This window comes from Oncorhynchus gorbuscha, linkage group LG10, assembly GCF_021184085.1.
Source record: "Oncorhynchus gorbuscha isolate QuinsamMale2020 ecotype Even-year linkage group LG10, OgorEven_v1.0, whole genome shotgun sequence".
In the NCBI taxonomy this organism is placed as follows: Eukaryota; Metazoa; Chordata; class Actinopteri; order Salmoniformes; family Salmonidae; genus Oncorhynchus; species Oncorhynchus gorbuscha.
The window spans coordinates 66,382,814-66,403,881 of record NC_060182.1 but is presented as its reverse complement, the minus strand read 5'-3'; the positions used below and the strand labels follow the sequence as shown (position 1 = coordinate 66,403,881).

General features: G+C 42.5%; 1 protein-coding gene across 3 annotated transcripts in view; it reads left to right on the top strand.

The window, feature by feature from the left end:
• The first annotated feature begins 5,349 nt into the window (after positions 1 to 5,349).
• Positions 5,350 to 21,068, top strand: part of runx3 (RUNX family transcription factor 3) — a 76,396-nt gene continuing 60,677 nt past the window's right edge. The window contains exons 1-2 of one of the 3 annotated variants that reach the window (XM_046366689.1): positions 5,350 to 5,960; positions 6,528 to 6,649. In XM_046366689.1, coding sequence (XP_046222645.1) covers positions 6,592 to 6,649 — 58 coding nt within the window. In that variant the 5' untranslated portion in view covers positions 5,350 to 5,960; positions 6,528 to 6,591. The remainder of the gene's footprint in view (positions 5,961 to 6,527; positions 6,650 to 21,068) is intronic. The other 2 variants (XM_046366687.1, XM_046366688.1) reach the window with 2 other exon arrangements.

The window sequence follows — 21,068 nt, the reverse complement described above, 5'->3', positions numbered from 1 at the left end:
AGTAGTAGAGGAGAGTAGTGGAGGAGAGTAGTAAAGGAGAGTAGAACAGGAGAGTATTAGAGGAGAGTAGTAGAGGAGAGTAGTAAAGGAGAGTAGAACAGGAGAGTATTAGAGGAGAGTAGTAGAGGAGAGTAGTAGAGGAGAGTAGTGGAGGAGAGTAGTAAAGGAGTGTAGTAAAGGAGAGTAGTACAGGAGAGTATTAGAGGAGAGTAGTGGAGAGTAGTAGAGGAGAGTAGTAGAGGAGAATAGTAGCGGAGATTTCTAGAAGTGTAACAGAGTAGAGTAGTAGATGAGAGTAGTAGTGGAGAGTAGTGGAATAGAGTAGAGGAGAGTAATAGAGGAGAGTAGTGGAGAGCAGTATTGGAGAGTTGTGGAGGAGAGTAGTAGCGGAGATTTATAGAAGTGTAACAGAGGAGAGTAGTGGAGAGTAGTAGAGAGTAGTGGAGGAGAGTAGTAGTGGAGAGTAGTAGTGGAGGGTAATAGAGGAGAGAAGTGGAGAGTAGTAGAGGAGAGTAGTAGAAGAGAGTAGTGGAGGAGAGTAATAGAGGAGAGTAGTAGAGGAGAGTAATAGAGGAGAGTAGTAGAGGAGAGTAGTAGAGGAGAGTAGGGGATGAGAGTATTAGAGGAGAGTAGTGGAGAGTAATAGAGGAGAGTAGTGGAGAGTAGTAGAGGAGAGTAGTGGAGAGTAATAGAGGAGAGTAGTGGAGAGTAGTAGAGGAGAGTAGTGGATGAGAGTAGTAGTGGAGAGTAGTGGAGTAGAGTAGAGGAGAGTAATAGAGGAGAGTAGTGGAGAGCAGTATTGGAGAGTTGTGGAGGAGAGTAGTAGCGGAGATTTATAGAAGTGTAACAGAGGAGAGTAGAGGAGAGTAGTAGATGAGAGTAGTAGTGGAGAGTAGTGGAGTAGAGTAGAGGAGAGTAATAGAGGAGAGTAGTGGAGAGCAGTATTGGAGAGTTGTGGAGGAGAGTAGTAGTGGAGAGTAATAGAGGAGAGTAGTAGAGGAAAGTAGTAAAGGAAAGTAGTGGAGGAGAGTAGTAGTGGAGAGTAGTAGAGAGTAGTGGAGAAGAGTAGTAGTGGAGAGTAGTAGTGGAGGGTAATAGAGGAGAGAAGTGGAGAGTAGTAGAGGAGAGTAGTAGAAGAGAGTAGTGGAGGAGAGTAATAGAGGAGAGTAGTAGAGGAGAGTAGTAGAGGAGAGTAATAGAGGAGAGTAGTAGAGGAGAGTAGAGGATGAGAGTATTAGAGGAGAGTAGTGGAGAGTAATAGAGGAGAGTAGTGGAGAGTATTAGAGGAGAGTAGTGGAGAGTAATAGAGGAGAGTAGTGGAGAGTAGTAGAGGAGAGTAGTGGAGAGTAATAGAGGAGAGTAGTGGAGAGTAGTAGAGGAGATTAATAGGGGAGAGTAGTAGAGGAGAGTAGTAGAGGAGATTAATAGGGGAGAGTAGTAGAGGAGAGTAATAGAGGAGAGTAGTAGAGGAGAGTAGTAGAGGATATTAATAAATTAGAGTAATAGAGGAGAGTATTAGGGGAGAGTAGTGGAGAGTAATAGAGGAGAGTAGTGGAGAGTAGTAGGAGAGTAGTGGAGGAGAGTAGTAGAGGAGAGTAATAGGGGAAAGTAGTAGAGGAGAGTAGTAGAGGAGAGTAGTGGAGGAGAGAGGTAGAGAAGATTAATAGAGGAGAGTAATAGAGGAGAGTAGAGGAGAGTAGTAGAGGAGAGTAGTAGTGGATAGTAGTGGAGGAAAGTAGTGGAGAGTAATAGAGGAGAGTAGTGGAGAGCAGTATTGGAGAGTTGTGGATGAGAGTAGTAGTGGAGAGTAGTAGTGTAGAGTAGTGGAGGAGAGGAGAGTAATAGTGGAGAGTAAGAGAGGAGAGTAGTAGAGGAGAGTAGTAGAGGAACATAGTGGAGGAGAGTAGTAGTGGAGAGTAGTAGAGAGTGATGGAGGAGAGTAGTAGTGGAGAGTAGTAGAGAGTAGTGGAGGAGAGTAGTAGTGGAGAGTAGTGGAGAGTAATAGAGGAGATTAGTGCTCTAGGGAAGACCCTTTCTGCGTTGTACACACAGCCCTCAACACAGAGTTGCTCAGTCAGGCCAGTCAGGCCTGATCGACTCTGAGGAGAGACTGACTGCATCACTTCTTCTTCTTTTTTAGAAGAAACATGAATGTATTGGAAATCCCAAATTGTTTGCATAGTCAATTTACAAACACACACTTACCCCACCAGACATGCCACCAGGGGTCTTTTCACAGTCCCTCCAGAACAAATTCAAGAAAGCGTACAGTATTATATAGAGCCCTTATTGCATGGAACTTCCTTCCATCTCATATTGCTCAAATAAACAGCAAACTTGGTTTCAAAAAACAGATAAAACAACACCTCACGGCACAACGCCTCTCCCCTATTTGACCTAGATAGTTTGTGTGTATGCATTGATATGTAGGCTACATGTGCCTTTAAAAAAATGTATGTAGTTCTGTCCCTGAGCTGTTCTTGTCTATTGATGTTCTGTATTATGTCATTCTGTATTATGTTTCATGTTTTGTGTTGAACCCCAGGAAGAGTAGCTGCTGCTTTTGTAACAGCAAATGGGGATCCTAATAAAATACCACATAGAGGGAGCACCCCACTATCCACATCGATGGGACAGTAGTGGAGAGGGTAGTAAGTTTTAAGTTCTGTGAAAAGACCCCTGGTGGCATGTCTGGTGGGATGTGTCCCGACTGAACAACTCTGTGTTGAGGGCTGTGTGTGCAACGCAGAAAGGGTCTTCCCTAGAGCTGGAATCCATATAGCATACGACCTCTTCACAGAACATGTCAAATATGTCTAACTACCGCCCAGGATGTCTTATCCAGGCTCTCTGGTACAGTACATAACAGTTCCACAGAGCTGTAATCCCCTGGTGGCCTGGCACAGCGTGGGCTGCAGAGGTGTGAGAAGGGGAGGCTGTGCTGTGGGTGTGAGGTTTTGTCGGAGGCCTGTAGTGGCCGAGGAGAAGTACTGAATAAAGCCCTGGGGCCGTGCTGTGACCTCAGCCTTCGGCCACACTCCCCAACGCCATGTCATTTTCCCGTCCCCGCGTTGCCGCCTAACCAACGGCAACTGCTCATTTACAGGGCAGTGTGGGCTCTGAGGCGCACAGATACACACTAACACACAGACCAGAGCATGGAGCATACAGCCCTGTCCAGCAATTAGCACATGAGCACGTGCGGGTCACGAGTCATTCACTACACATAGACAAACATGGCTATGAGTCATAGACATGCAAAATGCTGCAAATCCTAAAATGATTTACAACAGTACTCACATATGCATACAAACTCACAAGTAGCATAAAAAGATACATGTGCGGACACACACAAACAAACACTGGTTGCCCAGGGTAACCGTGGGTCACATGACTGTCCAGACAGTGGTTGTGGGTCCTGTTGTCCAGACATGGTTAGCGTGACTGAGAGAGAGAGAGAGAGAGAGAGAGAGAGAGAGAGAGAGAGAGAGAGAGAGAGAGAGAGAGAGAGAGAGAGAGAGAGAGAGAGAGAGAGAGAGAGAAAGAGAGAGAGAGAAAGAGAGAGAGAAAGTTTGGACAGCTTAGCTAGCTAAGGCACACCCAATTACATGACTCGCACATGCAGTGTCTAGTACTTTAGAGGACAATGTCTGTCTGCAACTCTGTCTGTGTGTCTGTCTGGTTTGCATCTTGTATCATCTTGTAACATACACTGAGTGTACAAAACATTAAGAACACCTTCCTAATATTGAGTTGCACCCCCTTTTGCCCTCAGAACAGCCTCAATTTGTCAGGGCATGGACTCACGTTCCAAAGGGATGCTGGCCCATGTTGCCGCCAATGCTTCCCACAGTTGTGTCAAGACGGCTGGATGTCCTTTGAGTGGTAGACCATTCATATTACATATACACTGTTGAGAGAGAAAAACCCAGTAGCGTTGCAGTTCTTGACACAAACCGGTGCGCCTGGCACGTACTACCATACCCCATTCAAAGACACTTCAATGTTTTGTCTTGCCCGTTCACCCTCTGAATGGCACACACACACGATCCACGTCTCAATTGGCTCAAAGCTTAAAAATCCCTCTTTAACCCGTCTCCTCCCCTTCATCTGGACTGATTGAAGTGGATTTAACAAGTGACATCAATAAGGGATGATCAGTCTATGTCATGGAAAGAGCAGGTGTTCTTAATGTTTTTTTATTTAACCTTTATTTAACTAGGTGTAACGGATGTGAAACGGCTAGCTTAGTTAGCGGTGCGCGCTAAATAGCGTTTCAATCGGTTACGTCACTTGCTCTGAGACCTTGAAGTAGTAGTTCCCCTTGCTCTGCAAGGGCCGCGGCTTTTGTGGAGTGATGGGTTACGATGCTTCGTGGGTGACTGTTGTTGATGTGTGCACAAGGTCCCTGGTTCGCGCCCGGGTATGGGCGAGGGGACGGTTTAAAATTATACTATTACATAGGCAAGTCAGTTAAGAACACATTCTTATTTACAATGACGGCCTACCAAAAGGCAAAAGGCCTCCTGCGGGGACAGGGGCTGGGATTAAAAATTACAAATATATATAAAATATAAATATAGGACAAAACACACATCACAACAAGACAGACAGCACAACACTACATAAAGAGAGGCCTAAGACAACAAGATAACAAGGCAGCAACACATGTTTCGTACACTTGTGTAGTTATGCAATATATCAAATGGAGGGCTCTATAGGCTTCTCTTTTTAGAGCCCTGACCAGATTGTGTTTTCTGAAAGTGTCAAAACCACAATCAGGTTAAATCCGGTTTAGATATTTGAGGGGGGGAAACTCTGACATACCCACAATACACTGGAAATATGCTATTCACTCTCAGGCTGTGCTTAAAGCCAAAATGCTTTTTAGTAAGTTATGTAGTAGTGGATCTATGTTTATATACTGTATTTTCTACATATTTCATCAACCTTTGTGTATTGCTCCTTTGTCCTGTATTACAGGTGTGAAATAAATATTCACAAATAATTGTATTGTGTGGTAGGTAAGAATAGACTTGGTGAGAAGCAGAGTGAAAGGGACAGTGTGTGAGAGAGAGGTAGTAAGAATTAGAGGGGACAGCAGAGCAGAGCAGAGCAGCACTGCAGCTAAGATTACGATACTATCAAGCGGTAAGTGAGGGTGGAGGGTTGGTTTTCCAGGCCCAAAACCACCAGCTCTTACAAACACAGATGCGCAGTGAGTCAGACATACACACACAAACACATACATACACACAGTCTCTCTCTGAAAGCGCTCAGAGACAGAACCCTCTCTACTCTGCTCTGCTCCTTTCCTCTCTCTGCGCAGCGGCAAGCCCCAGTCTCCACAGTCAACGCTCTCTCTCGGTCTCTCTCTCTCCCTCACTCTCACTCTTTATTCTCTCTTATTTCTATTTCTCTTAATGCGTGTTCAATGCTATTCTGGTTGTTCACATTGGGTTTCGGCGCCCTCTGAAAGCCTCACAGACTTTGAATGGCGTAGGCCACTGCCTGGTTTGAACTTAAAGAAAACAGAACATTTCCAAAACTTGGCCGACCAATCAAAAGAGAGAGAGAAAAGAGAGAGGGAAGCAGAGAGCTGAAAAAGTAAAAGCAAAGAGGAAAAATAAGCTACACCGAGTAAGAGCGAAAAGAGAGAGGGGAGAGGAGGAGAGGCCCTGTGACCTCATGTGACATGTGACGTGGGCTCCTCCACTCACGGAGGGGAGTTGGAGGATGGCGAGGACGCAAAGAGAGCTGTGGCTTTAGCCGGCGCTAGCTAACACTGACGCTCCAGTCAGGTCACCACCGTGGGACACCACGTCTCCTGACAGAGAGAGAGATTACCTGGCTAACCTCAGAGCCCCTGCCCACTGACGGACCGGACCAGCACAGCACCACACCTCCCTGCCACCCCACCGTGGCCTGCTAACAAGACATCCAGACCCGATACAACAACGGTGAGTGCATTGGAAGGCCAGAGTCCTGGAGAGGGATGGATACCGCTGCATCTCAGTGTCGCCACACTCTCCCTCTCCCTCCCAGCCTGCCATTCTCTCTCTGTCACTCACACTCCCAGCCTGCCATTCTCTCTCCCTCTCCCTCACCCTCCCAGCCTGCCAATTCTCTCTCCCTCTCCCTCACCCTCCCAGTCTACCATTCTCTCTCCCTCTCCCTCACCCTCCCATTCTCTCTCACTCTCCCTCTCCCTCACCCTCCCAGCCTGCCATTCTCTCTCCCTCCCCCTCATCCCCCCAGCCTACCATTCTCTCTCCCTCTCCCTCTCTCTCACTCCCTCTCCCCCTATCATTCCCTCTTCCTCTCTTTCTTTCTGAATGTCTCATACCCCTGGTGCTGCATACTTATACTGCTCTCTTTGCAGGCTTGTGGCGAGGGATTCCTGCGGTAGTTACAAACCCCAAATTCTTGGTTGCAAATGGGCTCCGAGTTCCAGGATCTATCCTTCTCCCTCGCTCTCCTCTCTCTCACTCTTTCGTTCTCTATTTCAACCACCGTTTCTCTCCAAGGTTGGTCGTTATCGACTGTAGAGAGGGCTGACGACGGCTCTGGCACCACTTCAGCCACGAGGACATGGCTTCCAACAGCATCTTTGACTGCTTCGGGAACTACGGCCCCACTCTACTGAGAGGTAAGCACTCTCTCCTCCCCTCAATACTCTCTCTCCCTCTCTCTCTCTCCTCTGTCATGTCTGTGGCTCGAGGCGTCAGAGAGAGAATGATATTGGCGGCTCTGGCGGTCCACCCGCTCCCAGTTGTTTAAAATGTGTGGCCTCGTCTGTTTGGCAACACGAAGGAGTGTGGGGGTGTGTGCATTTTCCAAAACAGCAGGGACAGCAACACTTCTAAAAGAGAGACTTTGTTTTGGTCTTTGAGTAGACCCTCTCTGAAAGGATCGTACCACACACGCTGAATGCCCTAACATTCCTATTAAATGGGTGTAAAAGGAGGCATGGGTCCATACAGTAGCCGAGGCCGTTAGTGACAGGGCCCTTACAGCTGTGGGCCTCAGGGCTGCGTCTGATATAGTCTTGATGGAGCACACCAATAATGGGCTTCTCACCACAGCCATCAAGAGGTTTTTTTTCTAGCTCTCTGGGAGAATAGAAGGAAGGAAGGCTCCATCGGACCGGCCTTTACTGGAACACAGCGATACGATAAAACAGAAAGAGAAAAAAACATTGGTCTGTCTCCTTCACTACTTACAGGAGGTACTCTTGGCCTGTGTGGTGAGGTGAGTGCATTACACTCAGGCTAAAGACTGCTGTTAATGAAGGAGCCATTTTTTTCCATGGTTACCTCAGTCCTGCAGTACTTGGATTAAAGCCTAGATTGAAGTCAAGTTTAGAGAGAATTTTCCCGCTGATATAATAAAACAATACATTACAAGATTATTAATAACAATGTACTAAATTAGATTACATATAGTAATATAAGATTCAATTGTGTTCAAATTAGATGAATAGCAAAATGATACAAACAAATTTTCAAGCAGCTAGAAAGTGAAGAAACCATGTAAAACGTCTGTTCTGTTTGTCACAGGAGAATATCTGACTTCCACTCTAAATCTAACTGTTGAAAACTCTGATTTAACTGTATAAACTGTTGGCTAAGTTTGGAGAGAATTTTCCCGCTGATATAATGAAATAATAAATTATAAGATTATTAAATAACAATGTAATAAAATAGATTACATATAGTGATAGAAGATTCAATTGTGTTCAATTGCGAAAGGCCTCAGCCAACAGTTTATACGGTTAATTCAGAGTTTTCAACAGTTAGATTTAGATTGGAAGTCAGATATTCTCCTGTGACAAACAGAACAGAAGTTTTACATTGGTTTCGTCACTTTCTAGCTGCTTGAAAATGTGTTTGCATCATTTTGCTATTAATTTAAAAAGTCCCCAACCTGTCATTTTATCGAGGGCATGTTGCTGTGAGAGTATTAATCTGAGGAGGTCTGGGAGATTGGTTCCCTACTACATAAAAAATAAACAGCAACAGAAAATCTACCCTCGATTACATCCTGGTTGCTGTGGTAATTAGAGAACCACTGGATAAGCACTACCAGCTCCTAATTGTTTGCAGAATAAATCTTAAAATCTCTGGAGCCCAGTTTCCCCCTCTATAAACATGCGCACAAGCTGCGCGCACACGCATACACATCTGCCGCTCATATGAGAACAAGCCTCTGATATCCCTACTGGAGCAGTGAGCAGAGTGACAGAGGGTGGTGTTTCAGTGTTCTCACAGCTCAGACAGATACTCAGTCATTTATAGTTTCCTCTTGACAAAGCCGCATCTCTGCACCATGTCTTTCTCTCACTCTCATTCTTCCGCATCACTAAATGTTTCTCTCCCGCTACAATTCAGACTGGAGCATGAGGTCTGGCTGTTGATTATTCTCATTTAAAGCATTACGGCCTTACTTAGTGTGCAACCCTCTAATGTCTGAATAAGGACCGAGTTGGGATCAGATCTTACGCTTAGCGGGCCTCTTATGTAAAGCGCTTCGGATGCTTGAATTTGTATTTTGACTGTAGCGACAGGGGAAAACCAACGTGCATGCAAAAGATAGGATGGAAAAATAGAGTGTTTAAAGCTGTAATCACCATTGGAAATCATTAATGAATATGCAATATCCTTTTACAATTTATTCAGTGGAGAAAATGAAAGAAAACTGTAATAGAACAAAAGGCCAAAAGTCATTAAATCCTCCAGTTCAATTTGAAAGCAATTCAAATAGACTGCCTCATGTGAGAGAAATAGTCTGGCGGTGAGTTTAACAACTTGCATTACACAGGCAAAGCAGTTTGGAAAATACTTTTTAAAAATGGACTGAAATTAAAGAGGATATTGTTTGTGGCTATTGTATGTTTCCAATTCCTGAATTTAATACCATGGAAATACATGTATACATGTTTTCAGAAGTCATAGTGTTACAGTTCAACTCTGCCTATAGATTGTGCTTCTAACGTACTTTCTTTTGAAATTAGCTGGTAAACAAAAAGTCAAATGCCAAACATCTCATGTTCTTCGTCATTTTTGCAAGATCTATATCTAATGATTGGCAACTCAAGAGAGATAGGCTACCCATAGATGAATATGCATCCAGACACGATCATCGGAATACATAAATACAAGTAGACAGGAGCCCTGTCCATAGGCAAGTATAGAATGGTATTCTTAGCTCCATCACATTAAGCAGCAGTATATCTCATGCTGAGAAGTGAACACATGTGAGCACGTGATGTGCAACATCTGACGCGCTTTGTGTGAGAAAAGAGTGTGCTTCACCTCAAAAACCTCACTCCTGTAGCACAGAGAAGAGGAGAGAGAAAAGAGAGAGAAGAGAGAGAAGAGAAGTGAGAGAGGGACGCTGAAGCTCTCACGCTATTTGTAATGAGGAAGAGAGCACCTCCAAAAACAGTTGCGAGGCCCTGACAGTTAGCACACTAGGGCAGGCTGTATGTGAGATGGAGGTGCTCTCTAAACAGCGCTAATCTGATGCAGTCTAAGAGAGCTCCTGCCGTTCCCCGATAACCACAATGAGGTTACACCTGCTCCTCTCTCACAACAGACCAATTATCCAGACACACACATATGAGGTATGCTAAATACTCACCGAACTAACATTAGCAGCTTGGTATCCCAAATTCTTGATACGAGTGAAATACCAGGTGATAAGAGTGAAAATAGCAACTATTTCACTCTGTAGAGAAAAATGTAGAAACTTTTATTGGGTTACAAACCTGCCACTTTTGCTGTCTTCAGCGTTTGAGTCAGGTGAGGTTCCTGGTTTACAGTGACTCTGATTGGGCGTGGGTACTGGGTCATATCCTTGGCTTGGTTCCCTGACCGCTTTTCCTCCTAGCTGGAAAGGAAGCTTTTTACCCAATAGGCCCTGTAGACAGGGGGGGGGTTAGAGTGTAACGCTCATGGGAGCCAGTTCCCTTTGTGGCAGAAAAAAGGCCCCAGTTTATTAGGGTGGGAATGGTTTTATATGTTTGGCTTGTTGCACTGTATGAATGAAAGTTAGGGTTTCTGTGTGAGAAACACGCCATGCTTCGCCACAGTAGTAGTGAGTTTATTTTTGGTGGATTCTGGGAGGTGGTCTGGTTAGTTCTACAACTCGGAAATAAAAAGCTAAAAGACTCACAACTGTTAGAATTGTATGAGAAAAATAAACTTTGGGTAAAACCCTCAAATGAATTCTCTCACATTACAGATAAGCCTCAAGATGAATTTAACAAAATGATGAGATCTGTCAACACCTGTTGATGGATAACACCTTCAGGGGTCGCCAACTAGATGGCTTCCAGGTAGAGGAAGGGAGGCGGCATCTGCTGATTATGTGGTCAACCAATTTCCAAACCCCGTCTCCCCTAAATTGTTTGGCTGAGCACGCTAAACTCTATATAACGTTGGTCAAGGTTAAAGTTGTGCTAAGTGTTGTAGTAAATCAAATGTTCTGGTGGTCGACCGGCAACCACAAGGGCCAGATTCTCTGGAGCTGGTCTCCAATCTGATAATGTGGATATTTCCTGTATTGGTCTCTTGGTAACAATTTAGTTTGAACAAGTAATTGTTTCGGAAGGGCGGACAACTTTCTATCAACAAACAGCACTGGACGGGTGATCAACATATGTTTCTGAAATTCATCTTGAAAACAAACTCAAGGTAGACTTTGCGTAGTATGGCATGGCTGGTGTGTATAGTGAGTCAGAAGGCATTGTGCCAGACTGAAGCATTAAGAAAGCTCTGTGTGGCGTCTCAACCCCTTTAGCACAGTTCATCCAGAGTTAGACTTCACATTAAGAGCAGCTCTCTGATTGTCTATGGCAGTTCTGAGAGGACTGACCTCTGTCAATGTCTATGGCAGTTCTGAGGGGACTGATCTCTGTGAATGTCTATGGCAGTTCTGAGGGGACTGACCTCTGAATGTCTATGGCAGTTCTGAGAGGACTGACCTCTGTGAATGTCTATGGCAGTTCTGAGGGGACTGACCTCTGTGAATGTCTATGGCAGTTCTGAGGGGACTGACCTCTGTGAATGTCTATGGCAGTTCTGAGGGGACTGACCTCTGTGAATGTCTATGGCAGTTCTGAGGGGACTGACCTCTGTGAATGTCTATGGCAGTTCTGAGGGGACTGACCTCTGTGAATGTCTATGGCAGTTCTGAGGGGACTGACCTCTGTGAATGTCTATGGCAGTTCTGAGGGGACTGACCTCTGTGAATGTCTATGGCAGTTCTGAGGGGACTGACCTCTGTGAATGTCTATGGCAGTTCTGAGGGGACTGACCTCTGTGAATGTATGGTAAATACATTACCACACCTCCCTCAGACAAGCAAAAAGGAGAAAATACATATCATGCCCTTACTTAATAACTACGGCGTAATTGGTATGGTGAGAGACACAAATGTCCAAGTTTGTCATGATACAATGCACTGGGATGTCAGCGGAATTCATAACGTCTGGACAAGCTATTTTAACTGGGACCCTCCGATGTGGAAAATAAATATCGGAACAGGAACACTAGCATGCAGGCAGGAAAGTATTCAGACGACAAAAGTATTTGGATAACTGGACAAGGAGATGGAAATGATCACAATATCATTTTCTGGTTGTTTTTTAAAAGTCTTATATCTACTGTTTATAGTTACAATATTCCGATGAGTCATTTCTTTACGCTTAATTACGTTCTCTTATGAGATGGTCATATTTCATTAGGCCCTTACTGTGGTATTGATTAAATCCCTGCTATCATGCTTTTAATAACCTCATTGTCTGAGAGAATTGAATTATGAACAAACCCAGGCTTGTAATGTTTTCACAGGGCAGTTGTATAACAGCTGCCCTGAACCACAGCTAGTTTCATACACTGAGGCAGCTGACAATTAGGGACAAGTAACAGTCTAATACCACCAGTGATTATGCATGGTGACCTAAGTTTGGCAATAATTAAGTTACCAGAAGCTTATATAAGTGCTATTAAGTAATTTTGTCATGCCATTAAGTGTTAATTACCATGTGATTAATTAACTAAATGAGACTCTAGTTGTACTAATGAAGGAGATAATAGATCAGATTACAACCAACAACGAATTTACAGGAAAGTAAAGAATGAAAATGAAGATCCTTCTTGAAAATAAATGAATTATATATTGTTTTTTGAACCGTCTTGTCTATCAAAAGAAGCCAACACTAGACAAACAGAGTCCATTTGAAGTGAATTTGAAGCTTCTACAGAATGTTGTTGTTTTTCATAAGGCATGACCCCTCCCTGCTGAGTAATAGCGTTAAACAGATGTTTCCAACAACATCCGATCTGTAGACACAACATGAAGAAGAATCCTCCCATTTAGCATAGCGTATGAAAACTATTTCAGCATAGTTGTATTTTCACATGCAGCTAATTTCAGTTGCCTATATACAGTATGGTACATCTGGTTTTCAACGTGGAGACATCGAACAATTCAACAGCAAAACAGCTCAACAAGCCAGAATGTGAAACCGAACTAAAGACTGAAGCCTCTTCTTCCTTCATTACGATAAATCTCATGCTCAAAATGTCCATAGCCCATCCCTCTTCCCAAAAGCAATAAAGAAAAAAGTTAATTACGGTGGAGCAAAGATGCAGATAATGATAGGATATATAAGCTGCAGGCTATGAAATTGTTTTTGATACAATATTTTCTCCGTTTTCCCGCAGAAAAATGTCAAGTTGTTTGCATTAGTTAATTATCTTTGGTGCAATAAAACATGTTTTAGGGACGTGACAACCTTCCCAAAAAGTAGAAGAGGTTATTTCAAGAGATCATCTTTTCAGAAATGGGAAATGATTACTTGACTTTTTTTGCAACTTGACTTTTTAGACAGGGGCAAATATATGTGTTCATGTATTCTAAAAACATTTTTCAAATCTGCTCCAAATTATGATTCAAAGATGTCTGCAGGAAGAAGGTGTCAGCTATGACATGACAACTTGGGTTTATCATTTTGGTCATTGAACTGCAGTAAATGAAGTGGATTAATGCCTGGATTACAGTAAAGGAATTTCATCATGGGTCCCTTATCTGTGCTACTCAGAAATGCATAGTTATGGACATGAATGCCATTCTCTTCGTGGTCTTTTTGTTGTATGTGTGATGTAAGTGCCTTAATGTGTTTGGAACCCAGGAAGAGTAGTTGCTGCGTTGGCAGGAACTGATGGGGATCCCTAATAGATACAAATACAAATGGGGATGTATCCTAAATTGGTACACAAATGTAGTATCCTCCTCTGCATATCTGGGTATTATTCTACACACTGACTATTATTTTAATGAGCTCTTCCCCCAAACAAGACCAAATTTGGTTGGTCCAGACCATATCTGAACGAATCATAAACATCTATGTTTCACAAATGTGGACATAAAAGTACAGCACAGTAGAGCACAGAACAGCACAGCACAGTAGAGTACATTACAGTAAAGTAGATTAGAGTTCAGTACAGTACAATACAGTACATTACAGTAAAGTAGATTATAGTTCAGTACAGTACAATACAGTACATTACAGTAAAGTAGATTATAGTTCAGTACAGTATAATACAGTACATTACAGTAAAGTAGATTATAGTTCAGTACAGTACAATACAGTACATTACAGTAAAGTAGATTATAGTTCAGTACAGTACAGTATATTACAGTAAAGTAGATTATAGTTCAGTACAGTACAATACAGTATATTACAGTAAAGTAGATTATAGTTCAGTACAGTACAGTACATTACAGTAAAGTAGATTATAGTTCAGTACAGTACAATACAGTACATTACAGTAAAGTAGATTATAGTTCAGTACAGTACAGTATATTACAGTAAAGTAGATTATAGTTCAGTACAGTACAATACAGTATATTACAGTAAAGTAGATTATAGTTCAGTACAGTATAATACAGTACATTACAGTAAAGTAGATTATAGTTCAGTACAGTACAATACAGTACATTCCAGTAAAGTAGATTATAGTTCAGTACAGTACAGTATATTACAGTAAAGTAGATTATAGTTCAGTACAGTACAATACAGTATATTACAGTAAAGTAGATTATAGTTCAGTACAGTACAGTACATTACAGTAAAGTAGATTATAGTTCAGTACAGTACAATACAGTATATTACAGTAAAGTAGATTATAGTTCACTACAGTACAATACAGTACATTACAATAAAGTAGATTATAGTTCAGTACAGTACAATACAGTACATTACAGTAAAGTAGATTATAGTTCAGTACAGTACAATGCAGTACATTACAGTAAAGTAGATTATAGTTCAGTACAGTACAATACAGTACATTACAGTAAAGTAGATTATAGTTCAGTACAGTATAATACAGTACATTACAGTAAAGTAGATTATAGTTCAGTACAGTACAATACAGTACATTCCAGTAAAGTAGATTATAGTTCAGTACAGTACAATACAGTACATTCCAGTAAAGTAGATTATTGTTCAGTACAATGCAGTACATTACAGTAAAGTAGATTATAGTTCAGTACAGTACAATGCAGTATATTACAGTAAAGTAGATTATAGTTCAGTACAGTATAATACAGTACATTACAGTAAAGTAGATTATAGTTCAGTATAGTACAATACAGTATATTACAGTAAAGTAAATGCTTTTTTCAATCTTTACTAACGACATTCCACAGGCTTTGAGTAAGGCGAGTGTGTCTATGTATGCAGATGACTCAACACTACACACGTCAGCTACTACAGCGACTGAAATGACTGCAACACTTAACAAAGAGTTGCAGTTAGTTTCTGAATGGGTCAAAAGGAATAAGTTAGTCCTAAATATTTCCAAAACTAAAAACATTGTATTTGGGACAAATCATTCACTAAACCCTAAACCTCAACTACATCTCGTAATGAATGGTGTGTACATTTAGCAAGTTGAGGTGACTAAACTGCTTGGAGTTACCCTGGATTGTAAACTGTCAAGGTCAAAACATATTGATACAACAGTACCTAAAATGGGGAAAAGTCTGTCCATAATAATTCACTGATCTGCCTTCTTAACAACACTATCAACAAGGCAGGTCCTACAGGCCCTGGTTTTGTCGCACATGAACTACTGTTCAGTCGTGTGGTCAGGTGCCACAAAGAGAGACTTGGGAAAATTGCAGTTGGCTCAGAACAGGGCAGCACAGCTGGCCCTTAAAAGTACCCGGAGAGCTAACATTAATGACATGCATGTCAATCTCTCCTGGCTCAAAGTGGAAGAGAGATTGACTTCATCATTACTTGTTTATGTAAGAGGTGTTGACAAGCTGAATGTACCGAGCTGTCTGTTTAAAATACTACACACAGCTCGGACACCCATGCATACCCCACAAGACATGCCACCAGAGGTCTCTCCACAGTCCCCAAGTCCAGAACAGACGATGGGAGGCGCACAGTACTACATAGAGCCATGACTAAGTGGAACTCTACTCCACATCAGGTAACTGATGTGAGCAGTGGAATCAGATTTTAAAAGCAGGTAAAAGTACACCTTATGGAACAACGGGGACTGTGAAGAGACGCACACAAAGGTACAGACACATGCATATACACACATTGTGATATTGTTGTATGGTGGTATTGAACATTTGTATTGTGGATATGTGGTGGTGTAGGGATGTTACAGCTGAAGTCGGAAGTTTACATACACTTAGGTTGGAGTCATTAAAACTCATTATTCAACCACTCCACAAATGTCTTGTTAACAAACTATAGTTTTGGCAAGTCGGTTAGGACATCTACGTTGTGCATGACACAAGTCATTCTTCCAACAATTGTTTACAGACAGAATATTTCAGTTATAATTCACTGTATCACATGTCCAGTGGGTCAGAAGTTTACATACACTAAGTTGACTGTATGGCATGGCTTATGGCTTTAGAATGATCTAGAAGAAAAAGAAACGCACACCTATTAAGACGAGGTGCTGGCTAGCGGAGTAGAAACTTGAAAATAAAAGAGCAGCGCACTCTAGGAGCTCAGATGCAAAAATGTTAATACCAACGTTTCGACAGCCAAGCTGTTTTCATCAGGGTATAATCACAAACACTGCGGGATGACTCGTTCATATAGTGTCAAAAGACACAGGTGTCTGTAATCATGGCCAGGAGTGGCCTAATATCATTGGTTAATAATCAAATATTAAAATGTCATACAAAGAACAGCATACAAACAAATGGATAGCATACGATCATAGATTAATTTGACTATACAAGTTTACAAACAATTACAATGGCAAAGTCACAATAATCACAAGAATGGCTTGAGATCAAAGTCTACATTGAGACAGAAGGGCGCAAGGGTCTTTAAATTAAAAATCCAGGCAGCCTCTCGTTTTAACAATAAATTATCAAGGTCACCCCCTCTCCTAGGGAGGGTGACATGTTCGATGCCAATATAACGCAGAGACGAAATCGAGTGGCCTGCCTCCAAGAAGTGGGCCGCAAAGTTTTTACACATAATGGTGCTACGATGCTCTGAGATACGTACTTTATGGCTTTAGAATGGCATGGCTTTAGAAGCTTCTGATAGGCTAATTGACATCATTTGAGTCAATTGGAGGTGTACCTGTGGATTTATATCAAGGCCTACCTTCAAACTCAGTGCCTCTTTGCTTGACATCATAGGAAAATCAAAAGAAATCAGTCAAGACCTCAGAAAAACATTTGTAGACCTCCACAAGTCTGGTTCACCTTGGGAGCAATTTCCCATGTTCATCTTGGGAGCAAGGTACCACGTTCACCTGTACAAACAATAGTACGCAAGTACAAACACCATCGGACCACACAGCCGTCATACCGCTCAGGAAGGAGACGTGTTCTGTCTCCTAGAGATGAATGTATTTTGGTGCGAAAAGTGCAAATCAACTCCAGAACAACAGCAAAGGACCTTGTGAAGATGCTGGAGGAAACAAATGCAAAAGTAACTATATCCACAGTAAAACGAGTCCTATATCGATATAACCTGAAAGGCCGCTCAGCAAGGAAGAAGCAACTGCTCAAACAACACCATAAAAATGCCAGACCACGGTTTGCAACGACACATGTAGAAATGTCCTCTGGTCTGATGAAACAAAAATAGAACTGTTTGGCCATAATTGTTAAGTTTGGAGGAAAAAGGGGGAGGCTTGCAAGCCGAAGAACACCATCCCAACCGTGAAGCACGGGGGTGGCAGCATCATGTTGTGGGGGTGCTTTGTTACAGGAGGGACTGGTGCATTTCACAAAATAGACAGCATCATGAGAAAGGAAAGTGATGTGGATAAATTGTGGATAAATTGAAGCAACATCTCAAGACATCAAGTTGGCAAGTTAAAGCTTGGTCACAACTGGGTCTTCCAAATGGACAATGACCCCAAGCATACTTCCAAAGTTGTGGCAAAATGGCTTAAGGACAACAAAGTCAAGGTATTGGAGTGGCCATCACAAAGCCCTGACCTCAATCATATGGAAAATTTGTGGGTAGAAATGAAAAAGCGTGTGCGAGCAAGGAAGCCTAAAAACCTCACTCAGTTACACCAGCTCTGTCAGGATGAATGGGCCAAAATTCACCCAAATTATTGTGGGAAGCTTGTGGAAGGCCACCCGAAACGTTTGACCCAAGTTAAACAATTAAAAGGCAATGCTACCAAATACTAATTGAGAGTATGTAAACTTCTGAAATAAAATAAAATAAATCATTTTCTCTACTATTATTCTGAAATTTCACATTCTTAAAATAAACTGGTGATCCTAACTGACCAAAGACAGGGAATGTTTCTTAGGATTAAATGTCAGGAATTGTGAAAATCTAGGATAAATGTATTTGTATACTTCCGACTTCAACTGTATATGATGTACTGTTTTATCTTTAGCTCATTCAGTACAAACATAGTTCACTGTTTTATCTTTTTTTATATATATGTAATGTGGGTGCTTTGGTGTTTGGACCCGAGGAAGAGTAATGGGGATCCCTAATAAATACAAATACAAATGTAAGTCAGTTTTGGTGGTCATACTGTATTTTACAGGTGATTCAGCTCTACCAGCCACAGGATTTGAGACATGTTCCATGCGCATGAAAAGTTTACGTCCCTGTTAGTGAGAATTTATCCTTAACCAAGATAATTAATTCACCTGACAGGTGTGGCATATCAAGAAGCTGATAAAACAGCATGAACATTACATAGGTGCACCTTGTGCTAGGGACATTAAAAAGGCCACTCTAAAAAGTGTAGATTTGTCATACAACACAATGCCACAGATGTCTCAAGTTTTGCGGGAGCGTGCAGTTGGCATGCTGACTTCATGAATGTCAACTAGAGCTGTTGCCAGATAATTGAATGTTAATTTCTCTACCATAAGCCGCCTCCAATACGTCCAACCAGCCTCACAACCGCAAACCATGTGTAACCCGCCAGCCCAGGACCTCCACATCTGGCTTCTTCACCTGCGGAATCATCTAGGACCAGTGACACAGACAGCTGATGAAACTGTGGGGTTACACAACCGAAGGATTTCTAACAAACTGTCAGAAACCGTCTCAGGGAAGCTCATCTGTGTGCTGTCGTCCTCACCAGGGTCTTGGCCTGACTGCAGTTCGGCTTTGTAACTGACTTCAGTGGGCAAATGCTCACCTTCGATGGCCACTGGCATGCTAAAGAAGATTCACGGGTGAATCAGTGTGTATGGCGTCGTGTGGGGGCGAGCGTGTATCAACGTGTATGGCATCGTGTGAGGGCAAGCGGTTTGCTGATGTCAACGTTGTGAACAGATTGCCCCATGGTTGCCATGGGGTTATGACCCATTATCCATTGTCATGCCATTACCTCATGTTTCAGCATGTCGCAAGGATCTGTACACAATTCCTGGAAGCAGAAAATGTCCCAGTTCATCCATGGCCTACATACTCACCAGACATGTCACCCATTGAACATGTTTGAGATGTTCTGGATCGACGTGCACAACAGCGTGTTCCAGTTCTCGCCAATATCCAGCAACTTCACACAGCCATTGAAGAGGAGTGGGACAACATTCAACATTCCACAGGCCACAATTAATAGCCTAATCAACTCCATGCGAAGGAGATGTGTCACACTGCTTGAAGAAAATGGTCACACCAGATTCTGACGGGTTTTCTGATCCACGCCCCCTACTTTTTAAATTATTTTTACTTTACCTACTTTTCCCCCCAACTTCGTGATATCCATTTGTTAGTTACGATCTTGTCTCATTGCTACAACTATCCTACAGACTCGGGAGAGGCGAAGGTGGAGAGTCATCCAAAGCACGACCCTGCCAAGCCGCACAGCATCTTGACACACTGCTCGCTTAACCCTGGAAGCCAGCCGCACCAATGTGTCGGAGGAAACACCGTCCATCTGACGACGAAGTCATTTGTATTGGTATTTGTAACCAACAGATGCATATCTGTGTTGCCGTTCATGTGGTATCCATAGATAAGGGCCCTGTGAATTTATTTCATGTCTGATTCCCTTATATGAACTGTAACTCACTAAAATCTTTGAAATGATTTCATGTTGCGTTATATTTTTGTTCAGTGTAGTTACCATGGCAAGGCACAGTTTCTGTTAAAAGGGTAGTTCAAAACGAACAACAATGCTGGCATACTGAAACTTAATACTGAAATGCCCATTGACAGTAAACATGACAAGAATTCTAAAAAACTATGTAATATGAGTTGTGCAGAATGAAATATATGAATACATTTCCCCCCCTAAAAGACTGACCTAAGGTAACCTTAGTGTGGATCTGTTGCTGTACTTTCTCTCCAGCTGCTCAGTTCTGTAAAAACTCAGCAGAAAGCCCTACACGAGGGAATCCCCTCTCGACTATGGAGCAGAAGTGGTCTCTCTATCCCTTCCCATTCTCTCTCCCTTCTCTGTCTGGTGCTAGGTCACTCTGTCTGGCTCTGAAACTCTTCTCACGGACACACACACACACACACAACATACAGACACACACATACAGACTTTGAGTCAGAGAGGAGTGATGTACAGTGTGTCAACGTGATGACCATCTCTCTCTCTCTCTCTCTCTCTCTCTCTCTCTCTCTCTCTCTCTCTCTCTCTCTCTCTCTCTCTCTCTCTCTCTCTCTCTCTCTCTCTCTCTCTCTCTCTCTCTCTCTCTCTCTCTCTCTCTCTCTCTCTCTCTCTCTCTCTCTCTCTCTCTCTCTCTCTCTCTCTCTCTCTCTCTCTCTCTCTCTCTCTCTCTCTCTCTCTCTCTCTCTCTCCTGACCTCAGTGTAATAATCTGTAAGAGCTCACAGCCTCCTGCTGCTTTTATCACAGTCAAGGACAACCCACAGTTGGAGTAATCACAGACTTGAAATGACTAATACTGGTGTAGTAAATTTTCAAACCGAATTTTTGAAAACCTAAATTATAACAGAGATTTGATTGTACATGCATATTTATTTTGTTTTGTTTTAATGTATTTTGTTTTGTATTAATGTGATGGAAGCTGTCCTACCTGGCAGTGGTGAGAAATCAGGTACTATCACCACTGAGATTTAAAGCCTCACAAACCAGACCATCACTAGAGTTAAACCACTGAGATTTAAAGCCTCACAAACCAGACCATCACCAGAGAGTTAAACCACTGAGATTTAAAGCCTCACAAACCAGACCATCACTAGAGAGTTAAACCACTGAGATTTAAAGCCTCACAAACCAGACCATCACTAGAGAGTTAAACCACTGAGATTTAAAGCCTCACAAACCAGAACATCACCAGAGAGTTAAACCACTGAGATGTAAAGCCTCACAAACCAGAACATCACCAGAGAGTTAAACCACTGAGATGTAAAGCCTCACAAACCAGACTCCCCTTTTTGCGGCCACACAACCTACACTGAACCTTAATTTCACCATCAACACAAAACCTCTTATCTTCACACCATCTCATCAACCATCCCCTTGGCTTTCATGCACGATAAAGACTACTGCAGGGCTACCTCTGCTAACTTAACCAACCCAGCAGAAAGATGTGTGTTACATG